This window comes from Lepidochelys kempii, chromosome 5, assembly GCF_965140265.1.
Source record: "Lepidochelys kempii isolate rLepKem1 chromosome 5, rLepKem1.hap2, whole genome shotgun sequence".
In the NCBI taxonomy this organism is placed as follows: domain Eukaryota; kingdom Metazoa; phylum Chordata; order Testudines; family Cheloniidae; genus Lepidochelys; species Lepidochelys kempii.
This window is the reverse complement of record NC_133260.1, coordinates 45,101,871-45,114,837: the sequence shown is the minus strand read 5'-3', so window position 1 is coordinate 45,114,837 and position 12,967 is coordinate 45,101,871. Positions and strand designations below refer to the sequence as shown.

The 12,967-nt window shown below is 42.2% G+C and overlaps 1 protein-coding gene across 5 annotated transcripts in view; it reads right to left on the bottom strand.

Moving 5' to 3' along the window:
* HOMER1 (homer scaffold protein 1) overlaps positions 1-10,259 on the bottom strand; it is a 151,484-nt gene extending 141,225 nt beyond the window's left edge. For all 5 annotated transcript variants that reach the window (XM_073344146.1, XM_073344148.1, XM_073344149.1 and 2 more), the window contains exon 1: positions 9,106-10,259. In XM_073344146.1, coding sequence (XP_073200247.1) covers positions 9,106-9,110 — 5 coding nt within the window. In that variant the 5' untranslated portion in view covers positions 9,111-10,259. The remainder of the gene's footprint in view (positions 1-9,105) is intronic.
* Between the last annotated feature and the right edge of the window lie 2,708 nt (positions 10,260-12,967).

Sequence of the window (12,967 nt, the reverse complement as noted above, 5' to 3'; positions counted from 1 at the left end):
TTCTACCCCCTTAAAGGCATATTTACCTAGAAGTAAAGATCCTACTAATGGTGGCACATTATTTGAAACCCCTCAAAATTAAAGACTTTTACAGGACCATGCTTTCAAATTAAAAATCTGTCCACACAGAGATAAATTCCTACCTACCATTATAGCCTTAACTCAAAGCTTCCCAATTTGTATAGTTTTTTTGGTGCTTGGCAGCTCTGTCATCACACCCTTCTGTTTGTGCCCTTCGTGGAGGTAAAGATTGCGTCAGTATCATATCACAGAGTTAAAGAAAAAAAATATATATACCTTCACCCTACCACCAACACAATGAACCCCCACACATAACAGACTGGAAACTAGAGCTAGGAGCCTGAAACCCAAGCTGCAAGCTGAAGAACAACAACTCCAGTTTGTTGGTTTTGCCAGTTTATTCATTCCTTCAACATCATCTGAACCACATATTCCTGATCTTTGAGGGAAGGAGAGAGAAAGGAAAAAAAAATTTTTTTGAAAGAGAGGAAGAAATATATAGTGAAGCACAAACACCTGCTTTTGCAGTTCACTTCAAGTCTCATCCTAATTCTCCACTAGTTGCTGCTAATTCAATCACATCTTTCATTATATGAAACATGAAGTCTGTAAACAAAACATGTCCTTTAGATTAAAATAATAATAATAGCTGATCAACAGAAACTGTCCTATCTACTTACATATTTCAAAACTTCTTTACATATACACAATTTGAGATATACTGGAAGTTATAGCTAGAAGATTAATATTTCATCAAGGTGATCTGGACAGTTATTTTATACAGATATCTGTAATCCAGTTTTACAAACACTAGAACAAATACTTTTTTCTCCCTATGCATTAGTGTACCGTGGAGGTAGATAAGCAACATTTCTGACTTAAAAAAAAAAAAATTAGCCATACAGTTCAACCTTAAGTTGCAGTGCTGAACAGAGGTGACAAATAAGAGTGAAACAGATAAATTTTGATGGACCAATTATTATAAGAAGGAATTTTTATTTTTAAGTGTGTAACTTGCTGTGCTTGCCTGTATATTACTTCTTGTCCTGGCCCCTGTGCACGTGCATAGACTGCAGACACCCACAGATGGCATAAGAAAAGCCATTCTGGGTCAGACTAAAGGTCCATCTAACCCAGTATCCTGTCTTCTGACAGTGGCTAATGCCAGGTACTTCAGAGGGAATGAACAGAACAGATAATCATAAAGTGATCCATCCCCTGTCACCCATTCCCGGCATCTGGCAAATAGAGGCTAGGGACACCCAACTTGGGCTGCTGGGCCACTTAACTGCTATGTAGATGTTCCAGGTCAGGCTGGAGCCCAGGATCTAGGACCCTGCAAGGTGGGAGGGTCCCAGAGCTTGGGCTACAGCCGGAGCCAGAACATCTCCACAGCAATTTAACAGCCTTGCAAGCCTGAGTAAGCTGGCACTGGCCAGCCGTAGGTTTTTAATTGCAGTGTAGACATACCCTATGACTCTTGAGTTTTTATTTATTAAAAAGAACATTTAGCCAGTAGTGATGCACTCTGCTTCTAATACAAGTGACCAACATTACACTAAGCAGTCATGCTGTTATGTTTTCATCCTTTAAGTGGATTGTATATTAAAGCTATTCATAAGAACCTGTGGTAATTCCATTATCATTTGCAAGCCATAAAAAGACACACTCAGCAGCCCGCTAATCTATTTTGAAATGACACATTAACCAAGAGATATGCAATGCAGCAGTGTCTGTAGCTTTAGCCACATCCATTTATTATGTATTTGAAAGACATCCCAAGAATAAAACCACTCGCAAAATAATCCTCTGGTATCCGCCATGTTTGTCTTGAGACATTAAGGGTGAGATCCTGGGCACACTGAAGTGACAGGGAGTTTTGCTACTGACTTTAGCAGAGCTAGGATTTCACCCTTAGGTACAGTTTTCGTCCTGATCTAGCTATACTGGTTTACCAAAAAAAGGTAATTAATTGGTGCAACCCTTAGTGGATAGAGTTATACCAATATGAAACCACATACATACTGTGGGGGCAGGTCATACCAATTTCACTATATTTGTCTCTAAACTAACAAACAGTTGATGAGTACAAAAGTTTTAGGGGGGGGGGGGTGGTCTAACATGTCTGACAAATCTATAAACATGCTCAAGTTTGATTAGGGAGCAGAATTGGGATAGAAAGGTGTTTTCAGCCCAATCTACTCCATGCCTATGTGCTGAAAGGCTGCAAGAGCAGTTTTAATCTTCTGATGCCTGTTTCAAGGCCATAAAAAACACATGCTTTAAGTGTGTGGAGTTCCTGCCAATGTTACTTCCTCAGGTAGTAGTCTATGATCTATGTAATATTAAGAACAAACACAAACTGGATTCTTTCTAGACGTTTATACCTCACTCATCTAGTACATACACTTTGTTGAGCGACCTGGGTACATCTGTAACAAAAGTTCTTCTTATTTGTTACTACTCTCCACCCCTGCCAGAGGAACGGGTGTAATTTTTTAAGCGTTAAAGTGTTTAAGTGGAAAAGCAGTAGCAGTGAAAAATCTCTTTTTGTCCTGAAAGTGCCACCGTCTGTGGCTTTTGTGGAAGGGAGTTTCAAGATCACGAATGCATTACCAAAAAGCTCTTCCCTCATACTTATAAGCAATATTTCCAACTTCTGTAGGAGACCACTACTGTTGAGAAAAAGCTGGTTCCTGGGTGGTTTGAAAAAACATCAGGATAAGAATCTTTAAATTTGATGTGGTATTCAACAGTGGACATCACATCCTAGCTGGCTGTTTAGTATAAGGTCCAGTTTGTGGTGTATGAAGGCTTCTGGTATTGTCAAATATTGTTCAATACTCAGTTAATGTAGTCTGCAAGAAGAAATAGTCTGCTATTTAGATCTCTGAAATGCTTTTTTTTAAAAAAAAGAAAAAAGGTGAAAGTGACAACATTTCTCCTCTCTGTTTTATAAATCCCTCAGATGAATATTTAAGTTGTATAGCATGTATGTCTATGCTGTAAGCCCAAACAAAATGGTTCATCACAATTCAATGTAGCTTTTACAACACCAATTGTAAGTTTCCCTTTAAGTCTAGGGTTTGTTTGGGGGCAGGGGTTGGGAGGGGTCAGAGGGATTGATTGAGGCTACGTCACACTGGCAATGGAATGACAAAACTTTTGTCTTTCAGAGGTGTTAAACCCACTCCCCACCCCGAAAAACAAAAAAGTTTTGCTGCAACAAGCACCACTGTGAACAGCACGTTGCTGGCAGGAGCGTTCTCCTGCCGACAACGCAAACACTGCTTGTTGGTGGAAGTTTTTTTGTCAGCAGGAGAGCTGACAAACAGCGGCTACACTGCACAACTTTTAGCGGCACAGCTGTAGCGACACAGCCGTGTCGCTAAAAGCTGTGTAGTATAGACATAGCCTAAGTGTAACAACTTGCCTCTAAGAGTTTTTCCCAAAGTGCATTAAGCTACTATGCACTACGACATTCTTAGTGAGCAGCAAGAGTGTCCACATGGGGAATTATTGCACAACAGCTACTCCACACTAACTGCTGCAGGTTCTCCCTCCTTCCCTCTCCCTGTAGCTAAGCCCTTGGTAAACTCTCTCTGAGACATAGTCCCACACAATTGAAGAAAAATCCACTTTTTAAGAAGATTTAAAGAGTGTGTGTGTGTGTATTTGCTAAAAATTAGAGTGTTAGCTAGATGCCTGAGACTCAGAGAACAAGTGTAGGAGGAGTCAAAATTAGGGTACTCAATCAACTAGAAATATGCATTCTGCCAGGTGTCTTAAAAAGAGCCCAGGCATGCACTATTTCAAATACTCATGCGGAACTTCTGTGTAAGTTAAATGAATAGTATCTGTGGAATAACTACATACATACTACTTTCTACAACATTTCCCAGCTGATGAGAAAGGCTTGCTATCCTGACTGTGCAACATCCCAGGAATTTTTTACAAGTGTAGGTGCATGCAAAAACCTTTACACCTGAGGACTAGAGGCTGACAAATGTCATAACTATTATTAGAGAAAAAAAGAAAGCAAAGATAGGAATTACTGTAATTTTTTGATCATTCAGCAAAGGTAAAAAAAGGCAAACCGGTTGACAATTTCTTTGTATTTTCAAGAAATATTTGACAAAGTCCTGCAAAAAGGCTATTAAGGGAATTAATAATTTGCCGGGGGCCTGAAGGACGTTCACTAGCTCACCGCTGCGGCAACGTGCTGGCTATCTCACTCAAGTATAAATTTGTTGTCATTGCTACCTACTCAAGCCATATGAAAGAAAACGTTGCCAAACCTCCAGGATTGTCCTGGAGTCTCTCGGAATTAAAGATTCCTTCAGTCCAGGAATACGTCCAGCCAAAATTGGTAACCCTAACGAAAGAAGAAGATTATAGGGCAAAAGGTAGTGTAGTAAACCACAAGTGTAGCTGTGATCATTTTTCACTTTGCAAGGTTAACAGCTGTGCCCAAGTTTTTCATAGTAGAACTGATATTTAAATATATTTTTCAAATATCTTTAAAAAAGAGAGGTGAACAACAAATTGGCAGAACTTCTAGATGACAAAGTTGTCTTCACTAAGTTAAAATAAAGAAGGTGAACAGACAGCAAAATTGCAGGTGAAATTCTGTGTTAAACAATAAAAGGTAATACTCATGAGTAGTGCAAACTATTTCTTCTAATAGGACTTGGATTGAAATTACCTGTAGACACTCAGGAAACAGAGTATGACTGGAGATAGAGAAATTTGTATACAAGGAGAGACCAAGAAGATTGGAACTGTTCAGTGAGGAGATGAATAAGAGTGCGCATGATGAAAAGGTACAAAATAATGAATGTTACGGACAAAAGTAGTTCTCTTATATTACAAAAGCAAAGGGACATTCAATGACAGTGAAATGCAACCAATTTAAGACTGAAAAAAAGGAATACTTTACACAGTGCATAGTTAATCTATTAGCCTCAGTATCTTGTAGCAATGAGTTCAAGAGTTTAGAAGGATAACACTTATAATGTCAGTAAGAACATCCAGTTACATTAGAGATGACTAAAACAGCAAACTTCTCTTGTGGACAGGTTACTCCATAATTGTCTATATGGGGTTTCTTGTGCTTCCCTCTGAAGCATCTGGTACTAAGCACTGAAATTGTTACACCATTGGTGTGCTCTGGCACCAATTTGTATGTTCATAGGCTGAGTGAGAGATGTGTAGAAAAACAGCACCTCTTAAGTATTAGATATGTTTTTAAAATAGATGCACCCCTCCTGCCTAAATGTCTCACTGCTTCTATCAGAGTAGCCATGCACTCTTGTAACTTGACTGTAAAGGATTAAACTTCAAGAGTTTACAGTCATTCACTTTGCATGCCACTTTAATTTATTTTGAATAGAAGCTTGATGAAAAAGCCATGATCAAGATAACTTTAGAAACTGCAGTGTTACAGTTGCTATATCTTACATTCGAAAAAGTGTCTACACAAATGCCACAGGGTACCCTCTAACACAAAAAAGGACTTCAGTCCCATGAAGGGGACGGATACTTCATGCTATGTGGCTTTCACCATGAGCAAAATTACCCATTCTTTACAGTGGATTCAGCTGAATCTGCGCTAAACATGGTTCCCATGCACTCATTGTGAAACCTGTCAGGAACAGATAAGTGTAGACAAGGCTATACAGCAATAGTCTTAGCAATGGTTAATATCATCATTCCTGATCCGATTGTGCCCATTCCTTTACAAAGAAATCTGCAGAGAGAATAGTACATCTTCTGAGTTAATAAATTTCTCTACATTATCCAGCATGCACTTTCGCTGAAGAGTCATTCTTCAGATGAAGATCTGCTAGTGATTTTCTGCTGAAATTACTCAGTTAAGGGACCTATTCTCTGGGAAGCCATTTTTGTAGTCTCTCTCCTCTCTCTCTATACCCCAAAAGCCCCTCGTTTTATATATCTGCAAGAAGAGGTAATTTGCACTGGCTAATTAATCACAAATAACCAACACACTTTAATTTCTCTGCAATGGTGAAATATTCAGTTTATGCTGGCTAGCTTTTATTTTCAGAAATGATAAAGTTGTGAAGGGGTGAGGAACTCATTACTTCTTACTACAGAATAGTGAAAACTTAGATATTGGGCAGAACTTGTATACCCAGGTAGTATTAAGTATGTTCATATTTTTCACCGCTCTGTGAAGGACAAAATAGATTTTCCATTCTTATGTGGCATAAGATCAACTAACCAAGTTCTTCGAAAAACTATTAAGAGCAGACTTTAGTAGTATTTTGAAAGTCTTCCAAAAGCAATAATTCCTACATCTGAATTAGTTCAGTTTTAAGGTCTGTACAACATTTATATTCTATGAAGACCCCACAATCATTTAGCCATTTGTATCACAAGGAGTACCTACATTACTGCTTGCTTGAATACATCTTCTATGTATGTAGCTTGCTGCAAATGAAAAGTGAGTTGGGTTGTTGTCTGCTGGGTGAGTGGAAAAGAAGAGAGAAAGTAAGAAGATAATAGCTAGCCTAAGAACAAGAGAGGTACACCACTGGGATCTAAAAGATTATCAGTCTATTCATCCCATGCCTTATATAAGGTCTACTCCAGAATGTAGTCAAAACTACGTAAAGCCCCCACAAGAAGCTGCTGAAAAAATTGGAGATTTAAAATGCCCATTTAAACTGTCCTTGAAGAGAAATGCACTTTTCACTTCCCACCTGGTGTACCAATTTCATGAGAACAAATCCTTATATGAATTAGGCACCGAAGGACCATAACTTGTCTTGAGTCACATTTCTGTCTGAAATATTGGCCTTACTATTGTATAAAGTTGGTATAATTAAAATATCAGGAAAAAAAAGAATTTTGGGGGTTTACTCGGTGCATTTTATAGCATTTTCTTTATAATCCACACTACTGTTTCCCATGTATAGTGAATTAGTCAAATTTCCTCAACTGATGTTCCGTGCAAAGAAAAAAGGAGAAAGTCATTTAAAAAAAAAAAAAGAGAGAGAGAGAGAGATCATATGTTTTTTCCATTATACTTGGTAGGGGCTGTCCAACCAAGTGTGCTGCTTGGGATGATTTCAAGACATTTTATAAAAATTCCAGTTGGCCATGGGAAAAGATTTCCAAAATGGCTAAGTCACTTCAGAGTCTAAATGACTTAAAATTTACCCCATCTCTCTACTTTACAAGTTCTGATTAACACTGAATAACTAGTGTACAGTCGGAGAACACTTCAATCTCTCTGGTCACGCGATCACAGACATGAAGGTCGCTATCTTAAAACAAAAAAACTTCAAATCCAGACTCCAGCGAGAAACTGCTGAATTGGAATTCATTTGCAAATTGGATACTATTAATTTAGGCTTAAATAGAGACTTGGAGTGGCTAAGTCATTATGCAAGGTAGCCTGTTTCCTCTTGTTTTTTCCTACCCCCCTCCCCCAGATGTTCTGGTTTAACTTGGATTTTAACTTGAAGAGTGGTCAGTTTGGATGAGCTATTACCAGCAGGAGAGTGAGTTTGTGTGTGTATGGGGGTGGGGGGGGATGTGAGAACCTGGATTTATGCAGGAAATAGCCCAGCTTGATTGTCATGCACATTGTGTAAAGAGTTGTCACTTTGGATGGGCTATCACCAGCAGGAGAGTGAATTTGTGTGGGGGGGTGGAGGGTGAGAAAACCTGGATTTGTGCTGGAAATCACTTTAGATAAGCTATTACCAGCAGGACAGTGGGGTGGGAATAGGTATTGTTTCATATTCTCTGTGTATATATAAAGCCTGCTGCAGTTTCCACGATATGCATCTGAGGAAGTGAGCTGTAGCTCACGAAAGCTCATGCTCTAATAAATTGGTTAGTCTCTAAGGTGCCACAAGTCCTCCTTTTCTTTTAGTGTACAGTAGTTTTCCAATACAGAGAACATTCTATAAAAGTTGGGAAGACTACACATTAGATCTAATTTCTGTTCTGTAGGGAACCTGGAAGAGGAGCTAGAATAAATCTTTCCTTCCCTGGTACCTACTGTTAAGTTAATGTAACAAGCTATACTTTAAACTATGGTTCAACTCTGAAAGTGACTAAAAATGTCACTGAAAGTTTTCATGTTTCTCCCATTCTCGGATCTGAAAGTCAAGCTGGGTTCTTTTCTTCTTGTGTGTCAGCACCAGAAAGAGTTCTGCAAACCAAGTTATGATCAATGAAACCTGCACAACTCTGCTGTCTTTGGTGGATTTGCCCAGGTTACTAAATGTAATTAAATAATTCTGAGGATGCCAAATAATAGAATTATTATTGTTTCATGATTTCTGTGTGTATATAAAGTCTGCTGCAGTTTCCACGGTAAACATCTGATGAAGTGAGCTGTAGCTCACGAAAGCTCATGCTCAAATAAATTGGTTAGTCTCTAAGGTGCCACAAGTACTCCTTTTCTTTTTGCGAATACAGACTAACACGGCTGTTCCTCTGAAATAATAGAATACAAATTGCTTTCTTAGCTGATCTGGCCCTGCAGAGCCAATAGGAGTAAAATGGTTTGTCACAATGCAAGTACGTATGACTAGAGTCACACAAAGAAATGATCAGTTCAGTAGTGAGATGCCATTTTCATTCACTTTTCAGAGTAGAAATTAAAAATGTAAACATGAAATAGATGTTATCCCAGTCTGGAAAGGGCAGAAACACCAATTTGCTGTTTTTCTAGCTATTGTTTCATGTCTTGTTGCTGAAATACTCCCTAGTTCCATACTCGTTAGCAAAAACCTGTTATAGAAATAACAGTGTCCTTTAATACAACTCCTGGTGCCCTATCCAAGTCCATAGTGCTGAGAGACCAAAGACTAGATCACATGGCCATGAAAGCATTCATTCTACTAAAGTTAAAATGACAAATTTCTACATACCAGACTTCCTGTACCAGAAAAACTTATTGACAATAGAAATTAAAAGCTCATTTGCTCTGCATTTCATGTCGGACCTATGTATTTTGCTTATAACTTGTGAACCACCTGGAAACCCAGTTCCTTCTATGGAGCTCCCTCTTGACAAGTCCATTTCTTAGTATGAAATCCTTACCCCATGATGCCCAACGGAAGCTTGAACTGAAGGTGCTCTATAGACGATTCCCAGAGGATTTTCCTCGCCTCTCCACCACCTGGTTCTCTACCCCTCTGGTCCGACGTTCCCTTAGCGATGGTGACACGAGTCTGGGTCACCACGTTTCCCGGCTTGATTATATCCCAGGCTTTTCAGAGAAATCCAAGTGGCCTCGCGCTCCTATTAGCAGGGCTTAAGCGCTGCCCTAGCGGGTCAGCGCCTCCCACAACGGGAGTCCGTAGGCATGTGGAGTTGTAGCCAAAGAAATCACAATCCCCTCTGGAAGAAGGAGCCGAGGCGTCCTAAGGAAGAAGCCCGAGGGGGGTTTCTCCCATATCCTCTCGGAGCACGGTCTTCTCCAGCCCTAGAGTAACTCCAGCCCACTGCCAGAGGAGATGGCCTCGGAGGTAGTAGCAAACAGCGAATCCCCTCCCCACAGCCAGCCAGCCTCTCCTTGCGCGGGGAGAAGGGGAGACGCTCGCCTCTCACGGGGGCGAGGGACCCTGCAGCAGCGTTTATCCCCCGGGTAAGCAAAGCCCCAGGGCAGCGCGAGCTCGGGGTATGTCAGGTGCAGCGCGGGATGGGGCCGGCGTTATGCGCAGCGCTCCCCGCCGCTTCTCCCTCTAACACCCCCGCCGGCGGCAGCAGCAGCAGGATGGGGGGTATCGATTCATTTTCCCGAGCAGCAGGCGGAGGCGGAGGGAGCCGTTTCACCGGCGCTGGCATGAGGCTCCCCGAGAGCGGCAGCAGCAGCAGCTATGCGGGAGCACCGGTGGCACATCCCCCGCAGACAGAGGCCCCGCTACCCGGCCGCCGAGACGCGGGGCGCCGCTCCCTCTTCCAGCAGGGACAGGTCCTTTCAGTCACGCCTCATGCTGCAGCGACCGACCGGGCGAGCATCTTCCTCCGGGCTCGGAGAGGCGGATCAATCACCGAGAGCGGCAGCGGGGGATGGGAGCGGCAGCGCCCCCCGCTCCCCTATGCCGCAGGGGAACGGTACGGACCGAGGGACTGAGCCGCGCGGCCCCCCAGCTCCCTGGCCCCGCACAAGGCGGCGGGATCCCAGTGTCGCGCGGCGACTGGCGTAGCGCAGCTGGGAGCTCAATGTCGGGCTGCACCCGGCTGCTCCAGCGCCCCCGAGACGCCGGCTCCCCGCGCACCTCCCCCCTCCCTCACACCCGCCCCCGCTCCGCTCCTTCTCCGCCTCCCTTGCTCCCGGGAACAGCAGCTCGTCGGCGCCGGGGAACAGGCGCTGCTTGCCCCGGCCCCCTCGCCTCTTTCTCCCTCACCCCTCGGGTGCCGGACCAGGCGCTTGTTCTGTCAGCGAGACCGCGGCGACTTAGCGGTCCCGGCTGGGCACTTGCCCCGCCTCCTCCCCGTGGCCGGGCACCCTACGGTCCCCAGCAAGCTGCGCCGCACGCTCCCTCCCTGTGCTCTGCAGCCCCGGCGCTTCCCACAGCGGCACCCGCTTGCTCTGTCTCCATCCTCCGCTTGGGGACCTTTAAATAGGACACGTCAGCGCGTTCCCCTACGCACCAACGTCACACACTGCTCCCGGCGCTGACGTCATCGGGGTGCGGGGGATGATGTCAAAGTGTTCCACGCCGCCGGAAGCGTTTCTATATTAGGGAATGGAACGGAAAAGCAGAGGGAAACCTCGGCTGCCGCCCACTTCCATGCGTGATCTTCCCCAGAGTACTAGCTGTGCCTTGTCCCAGCGCATTCATCTCCCACCTCCTCTGCCCACCTCACGGATTCTCCACAGAACACCTTGTGTTCAGCAAATGGGAAGAAATCTGGAGTGTGCTCATTCTTGGCTGTCAAGTCCCAAACTGTACCATCAAAATAGTTAACAAGTCCAGCTGCCTCCTATTCTACCAGAAAATAAAAATGCATACCAGATGCATCTCAGAGAATAAACACTACAAAAACTTGGAGAATAAAGACTATAAAAACTTGGAGCCCCTGAGACCTAGCCAATTTTTGGTTTCCCTCTATACCTCCTGAATTGCATAGCCTGGATAGAGAACAGTTATAGCTGGATCTTTGCAATTTTTGGCCCAAAGCCCCAAAATATATAATCTAAATATAAAACAAAGTATGCCTCTACTACATCACTCTAAAAATCCAGAACCTGATGCATTGCAGCCCAATCCAGTGCCTGCTTTCTGCCAATTTTTAATTCCAATTTGGGTTTTTTGGTGTTCATTATATCAAAATTTAACAGCTCCTAGTGCACCAAAAAAAATCCTGATCCTGTTGTAAACTGGCACACTAGCACCATAAAGATATATATCCAATCCTTAGATCCAGCTACTTTTACAAATCCAAAGTCTCCACATTCTACCAGGTAAATACAGAAGTGCAGCACCTTCTCCAGTTTTACTGCAAAAAAATTTAAATCTCATGCACTCCTGCTAAGTAACACTGCAAAGACACACCAGCACCTAGAGTTTTCCAGATCCTACTATTTTTGGCCCACTCCTCCAACTGTATTGTCAAAATAGATAACACATGTTGCTGCTGCTACTAGACCGGAAATTGCCAGACTCTGTTAGAGCCTGGTGCTAGTTTAATGTAAAATCCTTTATCTGGCACCTGAATCTTTGTAGATTCAGCAGATTTTTGTACCTAAATTTCTAAATACTAATGCATAAATAGAAATCAAGGGCAGCTGATCCTTGGCAAAGTTAGTACAGTGAGGCAGTTATATCAAAGAGTCTCACTCTGTGGTCTGTGGTGTGCTTTCCATCAAATTAGGCAACCAAGAATTCTTTAAATATTTTCCTCATAAGCAATCTAGTTAGCACAGGGACACTATGCAATCATGAATGAGAGGGGAGGTATCCATGAGACACTCAAATTGTCTACCTGTACGTAAAAGTCTGATTAGCCCCGAGTTATACCGTTGGGGTACATAGGACACTGCCTCACTCAGAAAAATGACAAAACAAAAACAAATAAAACAAGAATAAAATAAAATTATGTTCAGAGCTTTTCCTTTATCAGACAAGCTCTTCCTCATATAGGATAGCTGCATGACAACAACTACAGTACATCCAACTGAGCATATTTCAGCAGGGAACTCTAAAGCTGCAGCATGATTTTATTGAACGACTTGGTATTGAATGACTGACATTTTCAAAAAGTGATCTTAATTGATAAGTGTGAGTAGATATGATGAGTTAGAATGCCTTACCTAGCATTTTGACCTACAGCAGTAACTGGACACAGGTAAAGAGGACTTCTTACAAAGCAAGAGGAGGCTGACACATTACACAGCAAGGGAAATCTTCTCCAAAGGAAAATAAGTACAAAAAAAAAAAGTGTGAATCATTCAGATCAGCAGCATGGAGGTGTCAGGTGGATTTCATCACAAGGGAGGAAACAGCAGTTTCCTTAGTTTCACATTTCCCACTCCCTCCCTCGCAATTAAGAGTACAGGGTAGGCATTCATCTATGAAAAGTTTAGAATCAGTGGTGTAATTTGCTATTAGCAATGTTCAAAGTATGCATAATTGAAGTTAGCATATAAGACTCTCAAACTGTGGCTGTCTTTTTCATATCTCATTTGTTTTTGTGCTTTTTATGTGACTTTAGAAATGTAGATTTGCTTTTTATGTGACTTTAGAAATAAAACTATTTGTAATGGACCCCACTGGCAATGGGTGTTCTGGGAGGAATAAAGCTGTATATCACTCCTTTCTTCCACACAGTAATAGTTTAGGATTAAACAGACCAGGACTAAAAAATAGGCCAATTATTACAAATATAATCCTTGTTGTTGAGGGGATAAAAACATGTTTGTATTATTAACCCATAATGTGACACATTTTGCTTG